The sequence below is a fragment of the Hypanus sabinus genome, chromosome 9 (genome assembly GCF_030144855.1).
Source record: "Hypanus sabinus isolate sHypSab1 chromosome 9, sHypSab1.hap1, whole genome shotgun sequence".
NCBI lineage: Eukaryota > Metazoa > Chordata > Chondrichthyes > Myliobatiformes > Dasyatidae > Hypanus > Hypanus sabinus.
In genome coordinates this window covers 41,210,920-41,231,919 of record NC_082714.1, presented here as the reverse complement: position 1 = coordinate 41,231,919, position 21,000 = coordinate 41,210,920, and the positions used below count along the sequence as shown (strand labels likewise).

At 37.4% G+C, this 21,000-nt stretch overlaps 1 protein-coding gene across 4 annotated transcripts in view; it reads right to left on the bottom strand.

Annotated features, from left to right (window-relative positions):
* Positions 1 to 21,000, bottom strand: part of zgc:112980 (uncharacterized protein LOC503706 homolog) — a 74,628-nt gene that overhangs the window by 28,255 nt on the left and 25,373 nt on the right. For all 4 annotated transcript variants that reach the window (XM_059979541.1, XM_059979542.1, XM_059979543.1 and 1 more), the window contains exons 4-8: positions 15,431 to 15,524; positions 12,512 to 12,662; positions 8,314 to 8,485; positions 2,120 to 2,245; positions 243 to 308 (exon numbers count right to left, since the gene is read on the bottom strand). In XM_059979541.1, the coding sequence (XP_059835524.1) occupies positions 243 to 308; positions 2,120 to 2,245; positions 8,314 to 8,485; positions 12,512 to 12,662; positions 15,431 to 15,524 (609 nt within the window). The remainder of the gene's footprint in view (positions 1 to 242; positions 309 to 2,119; positions 2,246 to 8,313; positions 8,486 to 12,511; positions 12,663 to 15,430; positions 15,525 to 21,000) is intronic.

Here is a 21,000-nt window from a genome sequence, read left to right as displayed (position 1 = left end):
GGTCGAATACCTTCCACTTTTTGAAGTGTCTGACATGCTGAATATTTCCAGAATTTTCTGTTCGTTTCACATCATAAATGTGTATGCAAAATCAACAATTTCTAAGAACAAAACCTTTCACTGTGCCTTGGTACATATGACAATAAGAAATCAATTATAAGAGGCCAATAAATCTGAATTATTATAGAACACTACTAGAAAATGTAACATAAAAAGAAACATAAACACTGTACAGATCTTACCTGTGCATAAATATTGGTACAGCCTGGCTAGGAGTCGAGGTTTGATCATTTTTATTGAAAACTTCCCTATTAAAATAAAATTGATGAATTTGGCATCTGGAAAATTAAACTCTATTCTAGATACATTTATATAGATATAACTTGAATGACTTCATTGCAATGGTTTTTTTTGCGGGAATTGGAGCTCATAACCAATTATAGTGCTATATAGTTTGCTTAGATGTAGAACAGGCAAAATAAAATGGGAAATTGGTCAAGTAGCATTAGAAAAGATCCACTATCCAGTGCAGAGTAGAATAGGTAACTAAAATGATGTCAGTAGCTTGATGACATATATATTTGCATATTAATATCAAATAGCAATTTTTGATGTGAAGTTGCCAATTCAACCTATACATACTGGAATTCAAATTTCAAAGTAAATGTTATTATCCAAGTATATCTATGTCACCATTTTCTTGTTGGAATATTCAACAAATCTGTAGAATAGCAACTAAAAACAGGGTCAATGAAAATTCAACCAGAGTGCAAAGGACAACAAACTGTGCAAATGCAAATATAAATAAATAGCAATAAATAATGACAGCATGAGATGAAATGTCCTTGAAAGTGAGTTTATTGGTTGAGGGAACATTTCAATAATGGAATAATTGAAGTTGAATATAGTTATCCCCTTTTGTTCAAGAGCCTGATGGTTGAGGGGTAGTAGCTGTTCTGAACCTGGTGGAGTGAGTCCTGAGGCTCTTATAGACAATTGACAATGGGTGCAGAAGTAGACCATTTGGCCCTTAGAGCCTGCACCGCCATTCTGAGATCATGGTTGATCATCTACTATCAATACCCCGTTCCTGCCTTGTCCCCATATCCCTTAGATACCTATCCAGCTTGAATCTTCTTCCTGGGTGGTAGGGAGTCCTGATGATGGATGCTGCTTTCCTACAACAATGTTTCATGTAGATCTGCTCAGTGGTTGCGAGGGCTTTACCCATAACATACTGGGCCAAATCCACTACCTTTTGGAAGATTTTCTCTTCAAAGGCATTGGTGTTTCCATACCAGGCTGTGATGCAACCACTTAACATACCAGTCACTACACTTCAATGGAAGCTTGTCAAAATTTTAGATGGCAATTCAAGTTGTAGAATCATAGAATGAAAATCATATCAATAGTCATGGTAAACACCTCAATTTTGAATGATTAGATTCAGAATTAGGAATTTCTGGAGGTTGTATATTGCTTGATTGATCACTTTATATTTGGTTTATTTCCCAACGGAAAAAAAACAATACTGAATTCTCAACTTTAAACAGAAGGAATGAGCCTAGATTATTTATTTATTCATATGTGCAACAGAGCAGATTTTAATAAAGTAGCTTAAAAGTTCAGTATGTTTATCCACGTGTAGCAAGCAGATGCATCCAGTAGTCAAATGTGTAGCGTCCAGGAGGTTCCAGATTCTTTTTTTTTGCATCAACCAGCTATTAGTAGGAATAATATGACTATGAGAAGAGAACAAAAAAGAATTGCTACCTAGCAAGTGCCTGTAACTGTTGCAGAAGTAGGATAGGGGTAGCTATTGGGATACTTAGGTTTAAGTAACAAATTATTATCTATCTACTAAAGGGCCTCAATAGTAGGTAATTAGTACTTGTATAGGTCACTAGGCAGCAAATGAAATCATACCCCAGATTTGGCATTGACAAATTCTTGAAACAGAAGATTGCTAAACAAAACCTTTGTTTTCAACATTATGGCACAGCTGCAGGGTAGAAGACAAAATTATGGAACAAATGGTCCGCAAATCTTAGCAAGTGTATTTTATAAAGGTAGAGCAAGCTTATATTCTCAAATGTTTACAAGCAAGCAAATACCCAACTGTGGATGCTGTTTATGAAGAAGAATTTCTTTTGCCACACCGATCATCATAATGGCAGCTGCTTTTGGCTTCTCCTTCTCTGCCTGATTCAGAAAGTTGTGCACCATATTAAACACCGGTGTGTAACTAAAAGAAAGGACTAATATTAGACAAAGGTAGTCAAATTGCACATAAAGCAATATTCTGTCAGAAAATTTCAGCAATGTATTATCAGACATCTGATAAACATTAATATAGTGTACAGAGAAGAACTTTCTTTTCTTTTTCAATCTTTTTATTGATATCAACATGATAAAATTGATAACTAATTATTGGGATTACAAAATTACAAAATTAAAATAAGCATAAAAGGATACATAAGCAATAAGTACACTACAGTTAAGTCTTCCCAAATCATTCATGATAAAATATATATAGACAAGACAAAAAAAAACTGGGTATATCAATATGGAAAAAAAGAAAAAGAAGAAAAAGAGAAAAGGAAAGAAAAAAATTATTATAACCCCCACAATAAAAGAACTAATCCAACACATCAACCACTAACTAATAGAAAAAAAAGAAAAGAAAGAAGAAAAAAACATGGGCTGTTTATAGTATCTAAGAAAAGACAAAAAATCAACAGTGTCACCAACTCCGATCTTCTCCACATATATAAAGTCCGAACCAGAAAAAAAATAGGATTGGAACCGGTTCAAAATACATTATGTGAAAATATTGAATGAATGGCCTCCAGTTCTTTTCAAATTTAATAGAAGGGCTTTTTTCCAAATTTAAACATAACATAGTTTGAGAAAACCAATGAAGTGTGGTAGGAGGACAGGGAAGAACTTAATTAAAAGGAAATTCAATTATGTCCACTTGAGATATAGCTTTGCTACAAAAATAAAGAAGAAATGTATCCAACACAGAAACTTGGAAGATGTAACAATAGGTTGGCAAAATCCACAAGTAAACATGTTGAAGATATATTTTAGAATAACAACTAATCTTTCAGACATGTACTATGTTGGAATCATCACATCCAAATTGGAAAAATGGAATTTACCAATTCTTGGTAAGCACTGAACTTCAACTACAACTTTCCAACATCTTAAGGGATAAAAAAAACTTAAGTTTCAAGAATAATGTAATGGAACCCTTCATTTTCATTCCAGAAAGTATGTGTTTTAAGTGAACCTTGCACTTGCCTTTATAGGCGGAGATAAATACTACTTTGGCATCATAATTCTGACTTTACTGCACATGATCAGTTAAACACTGTTCACTCACTGAAACAAATAACTATTAAATTACTGGCAATAACATATTTGCACTTTAGCGCATATTTCAGTTGTCCAAGTGCATCCAAAGCACCAGTTTACAGTCTAAACAATATATTTTTAATGCTATATATATTTTGGCAATTGAATTAGTTAGGACAAGTTTAGCAGAATGTACATTCTGGTAAATTCAGTTTAATTAGACCAATTGACAATATGTAGCACTGAAAGTATATTGTTTAGACTGCTAGAATATAATGTAGATCTGTAGATGCTTGGACAATTGAAGCATATTAATCAGACTTGCATTATTGTGTCAGACTTTTTCTTAAGGAAAAAAAATTAATCTCTCCACTTCTAAAGGTACATTATGCTGAAGTATAATTACATGGTCTTAAGACTTCTTGGTTACACAACTTAATAATTCCTTAGAAAATCTGCAAACAGCTTTCTCAACAATTATGCACAGCTATCACCAGCAGGGGTCAGTGATTTCCAACCAAAGTCAGGTATGAATTCTAAATTTTCCTCTTACTTGCAGCTCTTGAGCGCATTGTAACATAATTGCAATTAAATAAAGCAGCAGTTGCGATCAGACCTGGAAATTTCCAGGTCTCTAAGAATCATGATCTTCTGTAGCCAAAAAAAACCAAATTATCAATGCAAAAATTTAATCCAGGAAATAATTGAGATCCTATTAAAAGCAATATTAAGACATATCTATGGTGTATTAGGAGCTACCAAAATAAGTCAAATTCTGCCTTCATACCATCTCAATGGCACTTTGGATTTCACATCTTGTACTTCACTTTCCATTCAAGTACTGCAAGCAACACGAATCAATATTGTTGCAAAACACCAAGTATACAAAAAGTCAATGTGGTGTACACATTCATATCTAAACATACATGTCTTAAATGAAATGCGTAACTAAATATAGGGGGAACATTGGTATCATTTGGATAAATATCTGTGTCTGGTGACTTTACGTGTGGAGGTAAAAATGAAGAAGGGGATGATCACTGATCACACAGAATCCAAAAAGAACTGGATATACAATTGGTTTGATGATAAGAAGCAAAGAGAAATGGTGAAGGCTGTTTTGTGGATTGGAGGTCCAAACCAAGTGGCGAGTCTCAGGAGTCAGTGCTGGGCCCATTATCATTTGCAGTTCAGATTAGCAAATTTCTTGAGAGCATACAAGGCATGATTAGTAAGTTTGCAGATAACACTAAAAATATCAATCAGGACATTTGAGTATAAAAGTTGGGATAAGTTAATATTGTTTTTTGGTGTTTGCACATATAGCAAATAACTTCAGCCACCAGTCTTCAAACGGGAAGGTGAACTGTGGATTACATCTAAAATACAGCTCTGAACAATGGGCTTCCAAGCACCATGAACCACAGTTAGTTAGAAGACCAGACCATGCTGATTATAATTCATTCAATGTCTGTGGTGTTGGTGTGAAGAGGGAGGTGTGAAATTTGTGTATAGTTTCAAGAAAGCATTGTAGATGCATTGTAAATATGGAATTGTCCTCTGATCTTTAGCACATAAAATGTTGCGCAGCATTGGGTCAGGCAGTCCTTTTACCTCCAAAAGGGGTCTCAATATGCTACCTGCTCTGTTTCATTTTGTCAAATAGAGAGTCTGTTTCATATCTACCAGTACTTCTCTTGACTGTTCATGCGACAACAAAAGACACACTGGTGAGGCCTCATTTTGGAGTACTGCATTCAGTTCTGCTCACTGCTGAAGGAAATGTGCTATTAAGTTGGAAAGAGTGCAGAAAAAGATCTACCAACACTTGAAAGCCTAAATGAGAGGGAGAGGTTGAACTCCTTCATTCCTTGAAGGAGACTGAGAGGTGATCTTATAGAGATGTATAAAATCATGACAGGCACAGATAGGGTGAATTGAATCAGTCTTTATCTCCCAGGGATGGGGAAATCAAAAAGTAGAGGGAACAAGGTTAAGAAGAGAGAGCAAAGATTTAACTGGAATTTGATGGGCAACCATAGTTGTGTAAAATAACACAATGGATTAAAGCAGGCACAATAGTAACTGTTGAACTGGTATATGGATATGAAAGATGAAGAAGCGTATGGGCTAAATGCACACAAGTGGCACGAACTTGGTCGGTATGGTCAGTTAGATGGAAGGAGCTGTTTCCTTGCTGTAAAACATATCAGCACATATTGTGACTCAGCTGCTCTCTACTACACTGTTAGCACTACAACAAGACAAAAAAAGAAAATGCAGGAAAATGCCAAAAGTTGAAGGGAAAAGTGGGGAAATATTATATTGACAAAGCAGTTAGTTTAAAAGGACCACTTTAACTGGGGAAGGAGCTGTTTCCTTGCTGTAGGAGTCAATGAACATATCAGCACATATTGTGACTCAGATGACTACTACACAGCACCACGACAAGACAAAAAAAGAAAATGCAGGAAAATGCCAAAAGTTAAAGGGAAAAGGGAGGAAATATTATATTGACAAAGCAGTTTAGTTTAAAAGGACCACTTTAACTGGCAAGCATCACGAAGCCCAAATTAGAAAATCCAATTTAACTTTCACTGAATTAACTAACATCCAGAAAATACACAAACTTAATGTGTTATTACTGGCTCTTAGCCACAGTTCATTTCACAGCTACATACATAATAACTTCCATAATTACCATGTACATTCACAATAACTAGCAGCATTGCCTGTTCACAGGCTAAGTAAAGCATTCCACTTGTCACAATGGAATGCTCTATTTCACAGGTGTTCTGGCCTCAGCACAAGAGAACAATCAGGTCATGTCACTTAATTTCAAGACCTCATCAGAAAGGCTTATTTCAACAACTTCTATTTTTAACAATACAGCTGCTTAAAGTACTGCATAGCCAACCAAAACTAAGGATGGTCACAACAACTCAAAACAAAAAAAAGTAGCATGAAAACAATTTCTTGCTGATCTACTATCAATAGTATTAATAGTTGGATAAACTTTAATTAGGAAACCACAAAATCTTCTAGCTCTTCTTTGAATGAAACACGGAAATAGTATTGGTCTAACATCTTTTGCTGAATTAAATGTCACCTAGATTACACCCTTGCCACAAATTTCAGATACAGCTTAGATATTACCATCACTCTAAGTTGTTCAAGCATTCTGTGCAGGACCTGGTCATGGCAGAATTACGTAGAAGATAATCAATACAAACTCGCTTTTAAACTGGTATTAAATTTGTACTAGAATTAATATTTATTTATATGTCTAATATTTCAATGGAAATAAAGCATTTGACACATTCTAAAGCTGTATAATGCAGGCCCCTCTTCCTTATGTTGTATATGTCAGATGCATGCACGGACCAACTCTGGATATTTCCATATCTTATTAAACCACTTATATGAAAAGAAAATGTATTCAGGTACTTCATCTCCTTTGCAATTGTATTTGATTTTTGTCATTAGTTTTATTTCTGCCTCTAGACAACTCCAACTGCCATAACTGATCTCCTTCATTTTAGCTCTTAGCTCTAAGCCTACACCATTCATTACGTTTAAAATCCAAAGTGCCAAGAATCAGAATCAGGTTCATCATCACTGAAATAACTCATGAAATTTGTTGTTTTTTGGTAGCAGGACAGTATAACAATTTCTATAAATTACAATAAATAAATAAAGTGCCGATAGTGAGCTAGTATTCATGGGTTCATGGACTGTTCAGAAATCTGAGGAAGAAGCTGTTCCTAAAATGTGAGTGGGTCATCAGGGTTATACCTCCTCCCTGGTGGTAGCAGTGAGAAGAGGGCACTTCCAGACTGGTGATAGATAATTATAGATACTGCCTTCTGAAGATGTTCTTGATGGTGGGAGGCTAGTGCTCAAGGTGGAAATGGCAGAGTCTACAACCCTCTGCAGCTTTTTTTGAACCTGTGAGATGCTGAAGTACAGGAACTTGAAACTATTCGCCATCCAGATAACAAGAGTTGCCGTGTGCTGTTCTGGAAATAGTGGCCCTTCGGTGATTAATACTTGGACGTTTGCAGCCTCTAGACTTTATTTCAAATGTGCAATCTTGCCATTCCAGATAGTTGCTGGTTTTCAAGGCTTTAAAGTATATACCCCTTTTTTCCCTGAAATTATACCAAGGCTAAGAGAGAGTGGAACTTTGTGGCAGAAAGAGGATGTGCAAAAAGAATGATATAGAAATAATATGGATGATATAGGAAGAGCAATGTACAGTGCCTACAAAAAATATTCACTCTCCTTGGAAGTTTTCATGCTATATTTTTTTACAACATTGAATCAAAGTGGATTTAATTTGGCTTTTTTTGACACTGTTTATCTTTATGCCCAGAAGAGTAATATAGTTAACAAGCAAATAAATGGTCAATTGGTGCACAAGGTCCACAAACATCAATGATAGTGTGGATGGAACAAGCTATCTGATATACTGGGATGGCAGAAAGACCACTCAGTCTAGCCCTGCCCTTCAAATGACTGAGTTAGCTCTGGTTGTGGAATTCATACCCTTTCTCTAGGGATTTGAGCATTAGTTGTGGATAGTCACGGGACTGTCCAATAGAGCTAGGTTATACTGGGCCTTAGACCTCTTCTACAATGCTCAAATAGAACTAGCTTCAATTAATGTCTTGGTCAGCATTGGTAAGTTGGGCCAAAAGGCCTGTTTCTGTGCTGTACTACCCCATTACTCCAACAGATATGGAAAGAGAACAAATTTTAATAATGTGCTTAATGAATTAATAGTACACAAGGAATAACTTCTGTACCAATAGTCTCCTAAAAGTCAGCATGTTCAAAATGGTGTATAATTCGGACAGTACTACATCAGCAAACCTAGTTTAAGTGTACCCGAAAATACTTCTTCAAACTTACTCCAAACATTTCTGAGTTTTAGTTATGTATTTGTCCTACCTGTAGAGTCGGATTTCCACGTGGTTCACCCGGCATATTTCACAAAACATTTTCAATTGACTGTGACAAGTACAAATGCATGGAATCAAGGAGCTCCTTGAGGTTGTTATTCCCATCAAATATTTATTATATTCCAAAGCAAGCTCTAAACAAAACTTTTGCAACAAAGCACCTGTAAAGGAATTAAAAGTATGCATTAGACAGATAATTTTATTCTGAAATTTAAGTAACATTGAGTTCAGCATCTATTCCCTGAAAGTTGTAGAAAGTGAAAGTAAACAATTTTGCACAAAGATTGGTGCTTTCAGGACTTTGCCCATTTCCAGAGTGAAAACATGTCAACCATAGACATTTAGATTGGCACATGAATGTTAGGAACATAGGAAGATATGAACATTGTGTAGGCAGAGGGGATTAATTAGATTGGCTATTTGATTACTAATTTAATTGGTTCAGCACAATATCTTGGAATGAAGGGCTTGTTCCTGTGCAGTACTATTCTATGAGTGAGAATCCAACAATCATGAAAGAACCACACATTCCGTAAATGTACGCCAAAGAGAACAAGGGAATTGTATTTCTTCTAACTATACACAAATCTATATTATTTACAATACAATAATAAACAGCCTCCAAACATCCAAGTTATTTACTGAAGTTTTTTGGAAATGCAATAAGCAGAGACAGTTGAGTTACAAAGCAAAAGAGCAGCTATAACTGTAAATCTTACTGCATGTCAGAGTTGTTTTATGATTCCTGTTTAAGATGGTGCTGGTGAAGTCTGGCAGCTAATAAACTATTAACTACTTCATTCATCACACTTTTTCTTCGAAAATGAACGCTGCAATCAATAGCCTGTAACTTCTCTTTTGGAGTCGAGCTTTTGAATTGCCTGTACAACCTGGCATTTTTGCGGTGTGAAGTCCTGAAGGTACAGGACGGTTGTGGCTTGGTGTGTATGGGCCCAATTGAGGTGGCAGGACCCAGGTCCGAGAGCAGACATCAAGCCAATATTTGCTGTTGGAGCAGAGTTGGAGATAATTCGAAGCAGCAGAACCGAGGTGAGGTAGAGTTGAGGCGGGAGGGCTGAGGCCTGAAAGCAAGGAATTAGCTGAGGTTTGATCGATTTAAGCACCAGGCGGGTATGGACCGAATTGAGGCAGCGGGTCCTGGGCCCGCAAGCGTATCAAAGCAGTAGAACCCGGATTTGAGAGTGAGGAACGACCTGCTGTTTAGCCAACTTAAGCACTAGGTCAGATCAGAAAGGTTAGGGTGTTGAGGGACGAGGCAAGGGATAATATTCAGCTTGTTCCTCTGCAAGGCTTACTCGTCTCTGTGTAGAACTGAGGCTGTGGCATGCACCTAATGGGCTCCTGGATCTACTGTGACTGGCTTCGTAGCTGTGGACTCATTTTTGTGAACTTCAGTTCAGGATGTTACTTGCTCACTTTTATTGCTTGCACAATTTCTTTTTTTTGCCTGCACATTGGGTGTTTGACTGTCTTTTTAAAAAATGAATTCTGTTGAGTTTCTTTGTTTTGTGACTGCCTGTATGGAGACAAATCTCATACTTTGAATAGCATTTTATGTTCTTTATGGTTTCAACAACAGACCCAAACGGAGTTTTCATTATCACAATTAAGTAAGATTAATGAGTAAAGTTGTTTTCCCACCCAAAATTTCACCCATAAGTGTAACCCCATTGTCACTAGTTAAATTGTACTTCACCAGCTACAATACAATTCAAAATTGTGATTTTGTAACATCATAAAATCATTCAGTTCTAATTTAATTGTCATTCAACTATACACAAATATCCAGGAGCACCACGTATACCCAAAAGTGATGAGGTGTCAGATCAGATCAGTGAAGCTGTAACTGCCTACACAATAATTTTGTAAGAAAAAAGCTGAAACATTCACAATTATATTCAGCCTGAAGTACAAAAAGACCTATCTTAGTTTCCTCCTGAGAACCCCACTGTCAGAAAAGAGTCTCCGGCCAATATGACTCACTGCACAACACTCCAGAAGTAGCTGCACCTCTAGTCGTGCTGTTCCAGTTACAATACTGCCATCAATTCGACAATGTGAAATGCTTGCCGGCTATGTAGGCATCTAACCTTAACACTCAGTAACGCTACCAATGTTGTTTCACTCCATCAATATGCTGGGTGTTTCCAATGACCAGAAACTCAACTGAAGCTATCACATAAATAATGTGGCTAAAAGAATGGGTGAGAGGCTGGGTATTCTGCCTTGGCTGGTTTACCATCCGACATAACAAACTTTTCACACATTCACACGGGAGAATTGAGGCGTGCAGTGCTAAGAACTTTCACAAGATCCTACACCATCTAGGACAAGCAGCTGTCTTGATTGCCACCCTTTCAACTACCCTTAGTGTTCACTCCCTTCACCCCAGCACACAGTGGCTGCAGTAGTTCTCAGCATACAGAACTTAGGATCAATAGTGCTCAACAGTCCATGAGTTTTACACCAGGTCTGAGTTCTTGATCATCAAATACCCTTTGCTTCAACCACTCAAGATCAACAATGCACACTGAAGGCAGTAAGTGAAATTCATCATCGATATCGGCCTTCACTAGAAATGTGATCCAAGGTATGCGATGTGAGCCCGTGTTTTCCAGGTCTTGTTGTGAACTATCAGTGTTGAAAGGCAGAATAGTATGACAGGAGCAAGTTGGAAAAGGACTTCAGTCTTACAGATCTTGAATATAAAGTCCATCCTCTCATATGCTTCAAAGTGACTGTGTCTTGGAGCTCTGCCTTACAGAGTGTATGCAAATGCCACCATCGTTTATATAACACAGTTCTATAAACAACCATGGTTCTGAAAATTAGCTCTATTCCCATAGGAAGTATACTAGAGGTAAGGTACAACAGTGGTGAGAAGGATTGAGAACAGTGTTGAGGCAACTGCTTATGATGTAGACCTGATGGTTAGCATCATGACTTGCATTCTGTCATGGAGCAAGTGCTACATGGAGACAAATTTATGTAGGCAACTGAATTTGCCCAGCAGTGAAAATGTAGAGAGCAGTCAGACAGAATCCACAGATGTGCAGAGTCATGCTTTAGCCAATAGGAGGAGCATTTGAGGACAACATGGGGAAAGTCTTTTCCTGTGAGACAGCTGGGAGACAGAAGGCAGTTTAAACAAGTGGTATTTTTAACCTTTCTTGAAGATGGTCACAATTATAGAATCTATGCTGTTCGGAGCAAGACCAGCCGAAATAGTTTGCTATGGACATAGATGTCAAGGATAGTCAGGATAGGGGAAGTATTTGAAATATGCAGTCACTTTGCTGAACAGTTAACTGTCGGCTAACTATTTCTTGGATTGCACTACTTGTATGTATAATCTATATTTTCATTTATATTTATCATCTGTTATGAGCAGAGAGACAACATCTGCCGGAAGTAAATTCCTTGTATGTGTACAGGTACTTGGCGATTAAAGTCTGATTCTGATTAATAGTCTCCAATGAGTTACCTCTGGTTCTTGGTTCTCAGTGAACAGGACCCTGGGTGTTTGGACCATGACTACCATGTACAATGACAATATCTTTTCTTGGCTCTATAAAAATAAATTGGTTCTTTGGCAATGAAATAAGCCACAACTTTGAATCAGCTAAATGGCTGCCACTCTTCAACTATGTTACCTATTTGTTGTTTTAATTGCCTTTTCTATCATGTACAAAACAAAAACAAAGTCCATATTTAATTAAACTGATATGAACTTTAAATGCCAAACTGAAGTAATATTTAATCTTTCAGTTCTGCTTAAAACATCAGAAGCATTAACTTATATTTAAGTCACCTCATCGAATTACAACTGGAATTGTCACTATCACAAATTTGATTCAATAAACATGAACCTGTATCAAAGCTCAACTGATCTACATGAAGAGCAATTATTAATTCAGTCCATCAAAACTTGCCAGCTTTGCAGAACTCAGTCATACAATAAGTCATTAAATAATGCTGTTACCTAAAAATAAGCCATCAAACAAAAAATATGCCTCCAATAGAATACTGTATTTATTCCGCGAATACAAAATGGTTGTATCATGGGTTTGAGAAAACAAAATTTACATTAATGTTGCTTATCCAAGTAAAGACATTAGTATACTGATGTTGGCAATAAACTCCGAAGTATTATCGTAGATAATTACCTCCATGTCGAAGCTCTGAGTCAATGTCAACCAGATTAAAATTGAATATTGAGAGTGCACCTGTCAGTGCAACATCCCGATGGGCTTTCCAGTATTTACTCTTATTGTGAGCATTGCAATGACAAGCTGAAGGAATGTTCCAGTATTGGCACTAATAGGAAAGAAGGATATAAAGAATACGTCGTTAATTAAAGAATCCAAATCACATCAGTTTTGCATCATACAACAATACGCAAGATTTAAAAAATGTTAAATAGGATAAAAGTTAAGGGCACCCCATCAAATTATAAGCTGCAACTTAACAGATGTACTTATAATTTCCATGCAAATTAGGTGTAAAAAAATGACTACCCAAAATTTTAAAACTTTGAAAAATGCCAGAAATGAGAAGGGAAACAAATGAAAAACTATTGTTGGAATATTGTTTGTTTTTTAATATTAAGATGTAAAAGTAATTGCATGAGCCTCATACACTTCAGCATACCTTAATCTGAGGGTTGTGACCAGATTATGTTTTAAAGGTGGCTCAAACTCATCCAGATTACTATTAGTCAATCCATTCGTTCATTAATTAAAGTTCAACTGATCTACATGAAGAGCAATTATTAATTCAATCCACCAAAACTTGTCAGCTTTGCAGAATTCCTCCTGAATGACTGCTCCCTCCTAGTTGCTTCCCTGGAGTCACCCTGAATGTTCTCTCCAAGGTAATAATTCACAAACCATATGTTTTTAATCACTTCACGAACTCTACTCTTTGTAATGGCAGAAATTTGCTGGAGAGTGTTATCTTGTAAAGGTCCAAGTGTTCTTCTGTGGGTAATGTTCTAGGATTTATGTGCACTAAAATATCATTGCAGGGGGATCCCTGCACAAAAATAATGCTGGTCCTTCACAAAGTGCAACTCTAGTGAAACTTAAATTAGTAAATAGGTTTATCGTTGTGAATGTACAGGGCTACAGTGAAAAATTTACTTACACATCATTCATACAGATCAATTCATCACAACAGTGCAGAATAAAGTGCTACAACTAGAGAACATGCAGTGCACATACATAATAAACTGCAAGGTATAATCAGTTGGATTGAGAGGTCAGGATCCGTCTTATACTAGGGAAACATATAATAATCTTGTAACAGCAGGATAGAAGCTATCCTTAACCCTGCAGGTATGTGTTTTCAACCCTTGGGAAGGGAGAAAAGGAAGAGTATCAGGGATGGGTGTCTTCGATTATGTTGGCTGCTTTAACAAAGAAGCCAGAAGTGTAGATAAAAGTGCACAGAGGACAGGCAGGTTTCCATTATGTGCTGAGCTTGTACACAACTCTGCAGTTTCTTGCAGTAATGTGCAAAGTAGTTTCCATAGCAAGTCACAGTGCATCTGTATATAATGCATTCTATGATGTATCAATAAAAACCGATAAGGGTCAAAGAAAGCCATATTTCTTTAGCCTTAGGAGGAAGTGGATGTGCTGGTGAGCTTTCTTAACTGTGGCATCAGTGGTTGGACCAGACAGGATATTGCTGACGTTTACTCTTAGCTTTTATTTTGCTGACATTGATATTATTGTCAGATAACATGTCAATAGCTTTCCTGTAGTCTGACTCATCATTTAAAATACAACCCCTTACAGTGGCAGCAGAATTTGGCCATCCAATCACAAGTGCATTGGGAAAATGGAGCTGAGGATACAGCCTTATGAGGGAACGATTAAGATGTTGTTGTTTATTCTTTCTAATTACAGTCTGTTGGTGAGGAAACCAAGTGTACAATTGTAGGCAGTGTTGACTTCCTGGTCAAGGGGATTGTGAATGAGTTTGCTTGGAATTATAGTACTGAATGTGGAGCTACAGGAAATAAACGATAGTAAGCTGTCCAGCTACTCCTGTGATAAGCGTAGGGCCGGAGGGGTGGCCTCTGCCATGGATCTCTTTCGGCAGTAGGTGGATTGCAGTGGGGTGTAGTTGTCTTGCAGCACAGTAGCGCAGCAATTAGCAAACTGCTTTACAGTGCCAGCTTTCACCAGTCGGAGTTCAGCTCATGCCACTGCCTAGAAGGAGCTTGTACGTTCTCTCCGTGACTGTGCAGGAACTCTAAATGCTCCTGTTTCCTCCCACATCTCAAAGACATATGGGTTAGGATTAGTGAGTTGTCAGCATGTTTTGTTGTCATCAGAAGAGTGGCAATACCTGTAGGCTGCCCGGCAAAATCCTCACTGCTTTGATTTGATGCAAAATGGCACATTTCATTGGACATTTTGATTTTCATTTGGCAAAGTAAGCAAATGTTTAATCTTTCATTCACTTTTAAATCTCAGCTGCTACTTCTAATATACCAGGCAAAAATGCAGTAAGATAATCTTGTGTGAAAAGCAGTCACAAAACTGAAAAGTTACCTTCTGTTCAGTGGAATAATTCATATTAAATGCTATTTCTATTCAACATCTATTTCCACCAAATTTCAGGTATCTACGTGATTACTGGGCTGGCCTTACTTCAACTTCAAGCTGAAAGTTAACCTTCCAGAATTTTGAATGTTCTATTCAATGAATATTTGGACCACTCAACAGCTTTTAGATTTCTAATGCTCCCTAATTGAACTGATTTTTTAATCAGACTCAAGAAAACTGCATCAGAGACCCATAAAGTAAGGTGTATACACGTGTTCATTCATCACTCCTTTCCTTAGCCCAAGATTTGAAAGCCACTTGCTGTTCCTTGTCAGATTACAATCAAGTTTTGGATATTTAGATATTTTAGAGCTGTTTTCCTTTAATCAAAAGTAATGTGAGAAATGTGATATGCATCACACATCAGTCAGAGGAAACAGCCTCACTTTCTCTCTCACACACAGAAAATTAACAGTATTACACAATTAAAAATTAACAATATAATTGCAATTGATAGAAATAACTCACCTCAGAAGCAAGTTTATCACAGATGTAACAATAGCACTGTTCACAGAAATTTAAATTGTTGCCAGTAGGCCCTGATACCTCATTTTCTGTTCGCCTAAAACAGATCAGCATGAATATGTTAAAAATTGAAACAAGCCATTTCAAATAACCTAAAATTTCAACTTGCAGGACAGGAGTGGAAAATGTTTAGTGATTATTTAAATTTGGAACACATTAACCAAACCTTATCTGGAATACTGTGTGGTTCTGGTTGCCATACTATAGGGAGAATGTGATTAAGCTAGAGGGAGTGCAGAATAGATTCTTTAGGATGCTACCAGAAATTGAAGGCTTGAATTATAAGGGGGATTCTGGATAGGTTTGGACTGCATTCCTCAGACTGAAAGGGGCTGGGGGAGTGGTTTTAGAAACCCATGAAGGGCACAGATGAAAGGTATTGTCACATTCTTGAACCCAGGGTAAGGAAGTCCAAAACTGGAAGGTGCAGGTACAAGATGAGAGGGGAAGGGTGGAAAGACTTAAAAGAGGACTCAAGGGGAAACTTCCCCACCCCATCTCTACAGATGATCCCTGACCCACTGGGTACATGGAACAAGTGGCCAGAGGAATCGGTAGAGGTGAGTACAATTACAATGTTTAAGACATATGATAGGAAAGGATGAGAGAGATGTGGGCCAAATGCAGGCAAATGGGACTAGCTCAGGAAGAGCCTGTTTCTATGCAAACACCTCACCTCCAATTAAGTTACTGAAATTCTTCAGTTGGGAAATCAATGCAAGATATTTGCATGAGTACTCCTAATGTGTGTGATGTTTGGGAAAGAATGTCTGATTCATTTATGCTGCAGCTTAAACTGTCACAAATCACTTCAGTCATGTTCAAAAATGTAACACGAACTTCCAATAATCCAAAGAAAATACCAAGGATGATAACTTCACCAATGAATTTTGAAGGATTTACAGTAAGAAATAAACCTAACAGAAGGGTATTTCCCCACATGTGCCTGCTTCAACATTCAATGGCTAATCCATTACCTCAGTGTCACCTTTGTTGTAGATTCCATTGACCAAGTGAACAGATGTTTTTACTTTTGACTTGAATGACATAACCCAATCTTTTGAGACTGTGACCCCTTATTCTGTACATCCTCGCCAGGTTAAACACTGCACCTATCCTGTCAAGATCTATGAACATTTTTTATCCATTTTAATGAGATAATTTATTAATATCAAGAATGCATAGGCCTGTCTATATATCAGCTGCCTAATTGCAGAATCTGTAGTCTTATCTGAAGTCTCCACTGATCACATTCTAGCCTCTAGCTCTATCCTCCCCTCCCTCTACCTGCCTCTCAATCCTCTCCTTACTTGTTTCTATCTATCACCTGCCTCACTCTCCCTCGCATTACTTTATGCTGGCTCTCTGCATTCATTCCTAAAGGAGGACCTCAACCTGCAAAGTTGACTATCACTGTCTCCACAGATGACGTCTGACCCACTGAATTCCTCCAGCAACTTTTATTTAATTAGTTTGCCTACAATAAACATATCATATCACAAAGTAATTTGGTGAACCATCGTCATGCTCCCTTCATCGTAGTACATCCTTCGATAGTGAAGCTGGAATAGTACATAACAACCCAGATGCAGTTGCATTAAGGATCATGTAATTTGGGCAAGACTCTTCTACTCTTCTGTTCAGATCCTCTCCACTTCTCATTATGTCAATAATATAACATACACAAAATGCTGGAGGAACTCAGCAGGACAGTTATAGATATTTAAGTTTATCATATATTGTTTATATTTATGACAGATGTTTAAAGAGTCATAAACAGTCAACATTTCTAAGTGCTTTCGGTGAGTCCCAGTACATAAAAGCCTCCTCTTCATTTTTCCTCAATTATGCTTTAGTATAGCACATATAATTTTAAGATTTATAAATGACACAAATGGAATTATTTTGAAGTTTTTGAAAAATAGCCAACAGATTAAATGTCAAGTCACAAATGTTAGAGATGATTTGCAGCAGAGTTTACAGGGGGTTTGGTGCGATAGGCAGATGAAACTGGGTACATGCAGCAAGGGCACTTATAGGTTTAAGAAAGTTTCAGAGACAGGGAAAAACAAAGCTAATAAAAATTTTAAATGAGAGGGTGAAAATTAAAATTAAATTTTAAAAGGTGAAGGGATCCCATTCTAAGGTGAAGCGATAAGGACAGGAGCAGAAGATTTGGATAGGACACTATGTACATAGATGGAACATGTTGAAAGGCTGACTGGAGAAAGATGTGTGTGTATATATATATATATATCTATATATATATATATATATATATATATATATCTGGGGTGCCCAAGACTTTTGCACAGTACTGTATTCGTCAATGTGGAGCACAGAGAGAGGTTGTAAATCTGGTGGGAGTAGAGGATGTTGGGAATGACAGGGGTAGAGTACAGGGGTAGAGGATGTGGGACAGATGCCAGGAAGGATTGCCAGGGTGCTTCCTGCTTCCCCCTCTCCCTGCCCCCTTCCCACTCTCAGTCCATAATAGATACCCATAATCAGAATCAGGTTTATCATTGCCCACCTCATGAAGTTTGGTCTTTTTTTGTGGCAGTAGTACAGTGCAATACATAAAATTAGTACAGTACTGTGTATAAAAGCCTTAAGCTGTGAGAGTGTGCTCAAGTCCCCAAAACCTCACTGCAGGAAGAAGTGAGATGTTTAATTGTTCCTAGAAAATGAAGCATGATGATTTTCCAGAACTTGACGCCACATTATCTGTGCATGCATTTGATTTATTTATTCCCCACCACCCACCTCCCCAGTGTAAATTCTGGACAAGAGTGAACTTCTATTCTGTATCTCAGATTTTTTGGTAGTGATTTGTGATCTCCATAAGGGAGAATTTCTATTACCTAAACTGCTGTAATGTACTTTCAGATGAAATTATTTTCTTTGCAGTAACTTCCATGTATTAAATAATATGGAAATATTATATTTAAATTACTTAAAGTTGAGAAGCAAAATGCTTAATGCCAGTGCTAACAATGAACACGTCTCTTCCATTAACCTAAGTTTGAATTCAGAGGACTGATGTAGAATCTAAGATTCATATTTTATACTTAGAAACAAGACTTAAGCCAAAATGTTAACTGTTCCTTTGTATACAGATGTTGATAGATCCACTGCATTTTCTTTATGGGACTAGTGCAAATATTTCACAATAGCTGCCCAAGTCATCTAAAATAATTTGTCATAGAGTGTGTTGCTTTTATCAAGGAAAGAGGATGATTTGTTAAAAAATGGGAAGTGTTTACACAGATTTGATATTTAATCTTAAGGAATGTTACCACGACAACACTGACACTGATTAAAATAAACAAAGATTTTTATCAGTACAAAAAAAGCACTCAGACATTTTTACATATGCCCACCCATTCAAAATATGCCAAAATTATAATGGGATTCAAGATTGTGGCACATAGATGTGAGTAAATGCTCTAACAAAAACTCTATGGTTGTATCATTACAAGAATCCTGACTGGTTGCATCATGGTCTGGTGTGGCAATTTGAATTCACAGGAATGTAAGAAGCTGTACTATCTACACCAGGCACAGCTTCAAGGTGGCAACATCTAAAAACATCCCCACTACTTGGGTCATGCCCTCTCTTTGCCAACCTTGGGCAGGAGGTTCAGAAGACAGCACTAGGCTAGGAACACCTCCTTCCCTTCAGCAGTTCATTTCTTCAACAAACTTGAACAATCACTGATTGTTGCAGCAATGCTACGACCACTGATCACTTGCACTAAAATGGACTTGGTTTTCTTGACGAAGGGTCTCAGCCCGAAACATGGACAGTGCTTCTCCTTATAGATGCTGCCTGGCCTGCTGTGTTCCACCAGTATTGTGTGTGTGTTGTTTGAATTTCCAGCATCTGCAGATTTCCTCGTGTTTGGTTTTCCATTTGTTTTATTCCTTTTTTATCAAAGTTGTGTATAATTTACATCTAATCTATGCTTTGTTTTGCTGGTGAATGGTGCTATCTGACACCAAGGGCTTGTGATGCTGCTACATGTATGTCATGCACCACACCTGTGTATACATGCACTTGTGCATATGAAAGAAGTCAATTTTGATTGTTCTGTATTTCAAGTACTGTCTTGGCTTTACAACTTGTTATTGTTGCCTAACAAAACAAAACCCATCATTTCTGGCTTTAATATTATCAGCTGGCTTAGAACATAAAAATCTACAGCATATTACAGGCCTTTCAGCCCACAATGTTGTGCCAACCATGTAACCTCCTCTAAAAACTGCCTAGCATTTCCCTACCACATAGCACTCTATTTTTCTAAGCTCCATGTACCTATCTAAGAGTTTCTTAAAAGACCCTATTGTGTCCACCTCTACCACCTTCACTGCCATTGAATTCCACGCATCCACCATAGGACTAAGACATAGGAGCAGATTTAGGCCATTCAGCCCATTGAGTTTGCTCCAATATTCCACCACAGCTGATATCCCTCTCAACACCATTCTCCTGCCTTCTCCCCATAACCTTTGATGTCCTTACTATTCAATGACCTAGCAACGTCTGCTCTAAAAAAAATGACCTGATTTCCATAGCTGTTAGTGGCAATGAACTCCACTGATTCACCACCCTCAGGCTAAAGAAATTCCTCTTCATCTCTGTTTTAAGGGGCCATCCCTCTACTCTGAGGTCATGCCCTCTAGTCCTAGACTCCTCTACTATAGGAGATATCCGCTCCACATACACTATCTAGGCCTTTTTATATTCAATAGTTTTCAATGAGATCACACACCCCCCCCACCTCATTCTGGTAAACTCCAGCAAGTACAGGCCCACAGCCATTAAACACTCCTCAAATATTATCCCTTTCATTCCTGAAATCATTCTCATGAACCTTTTCTGGCTCTCCAATGCCAGCACGTTTTCTTACATATAGAACCCAGACTTTTCACAATACTCCAAGTGCGGTCTAAACAATGCTTTATAAAGCCTCAGCTTTACATCCTTGTTTTTATATTGTAGTCCATTGCTTTTGTTATCCTTATCACTGACTCAATTTGCAAGTTAACCTTTAGGGAATCCTGCATGAGGACTTCTGAGTCCTTTTGCACCTCCAATTTGTGAAATTTCTCATCATTTAGAAAATAGTATATGCCTTTATTCCTTCTAGCAAAGTGCATGACTATACAGCTTCCCAACACTATATTCCACCTGCCACTTTTACCTCTGACATTCCCTTTGTACCTACAGTCCAAGCTCCTTAAAACTATGTCCTTTTGGCTTAGTTCCAATTTTTTTTTAATATAAAAAGAGGGGAGAAGAAAAAAAGAGTTTCAGAGTTTTACTATTATTATTGTCCAGAAGATATACTATTACATCCTTTAAGCCTCAGCTCTAATTTTAAGATTATGGGCTTAATTTTATGGAGGCATAAACAAAATACCTGTTCACTTTTCAATATTGAATCCCAATAAACTTTCCAATACAGTTGTTTAAATTACAGTATTTCTGCAGCATCCTCAGAGAAGTA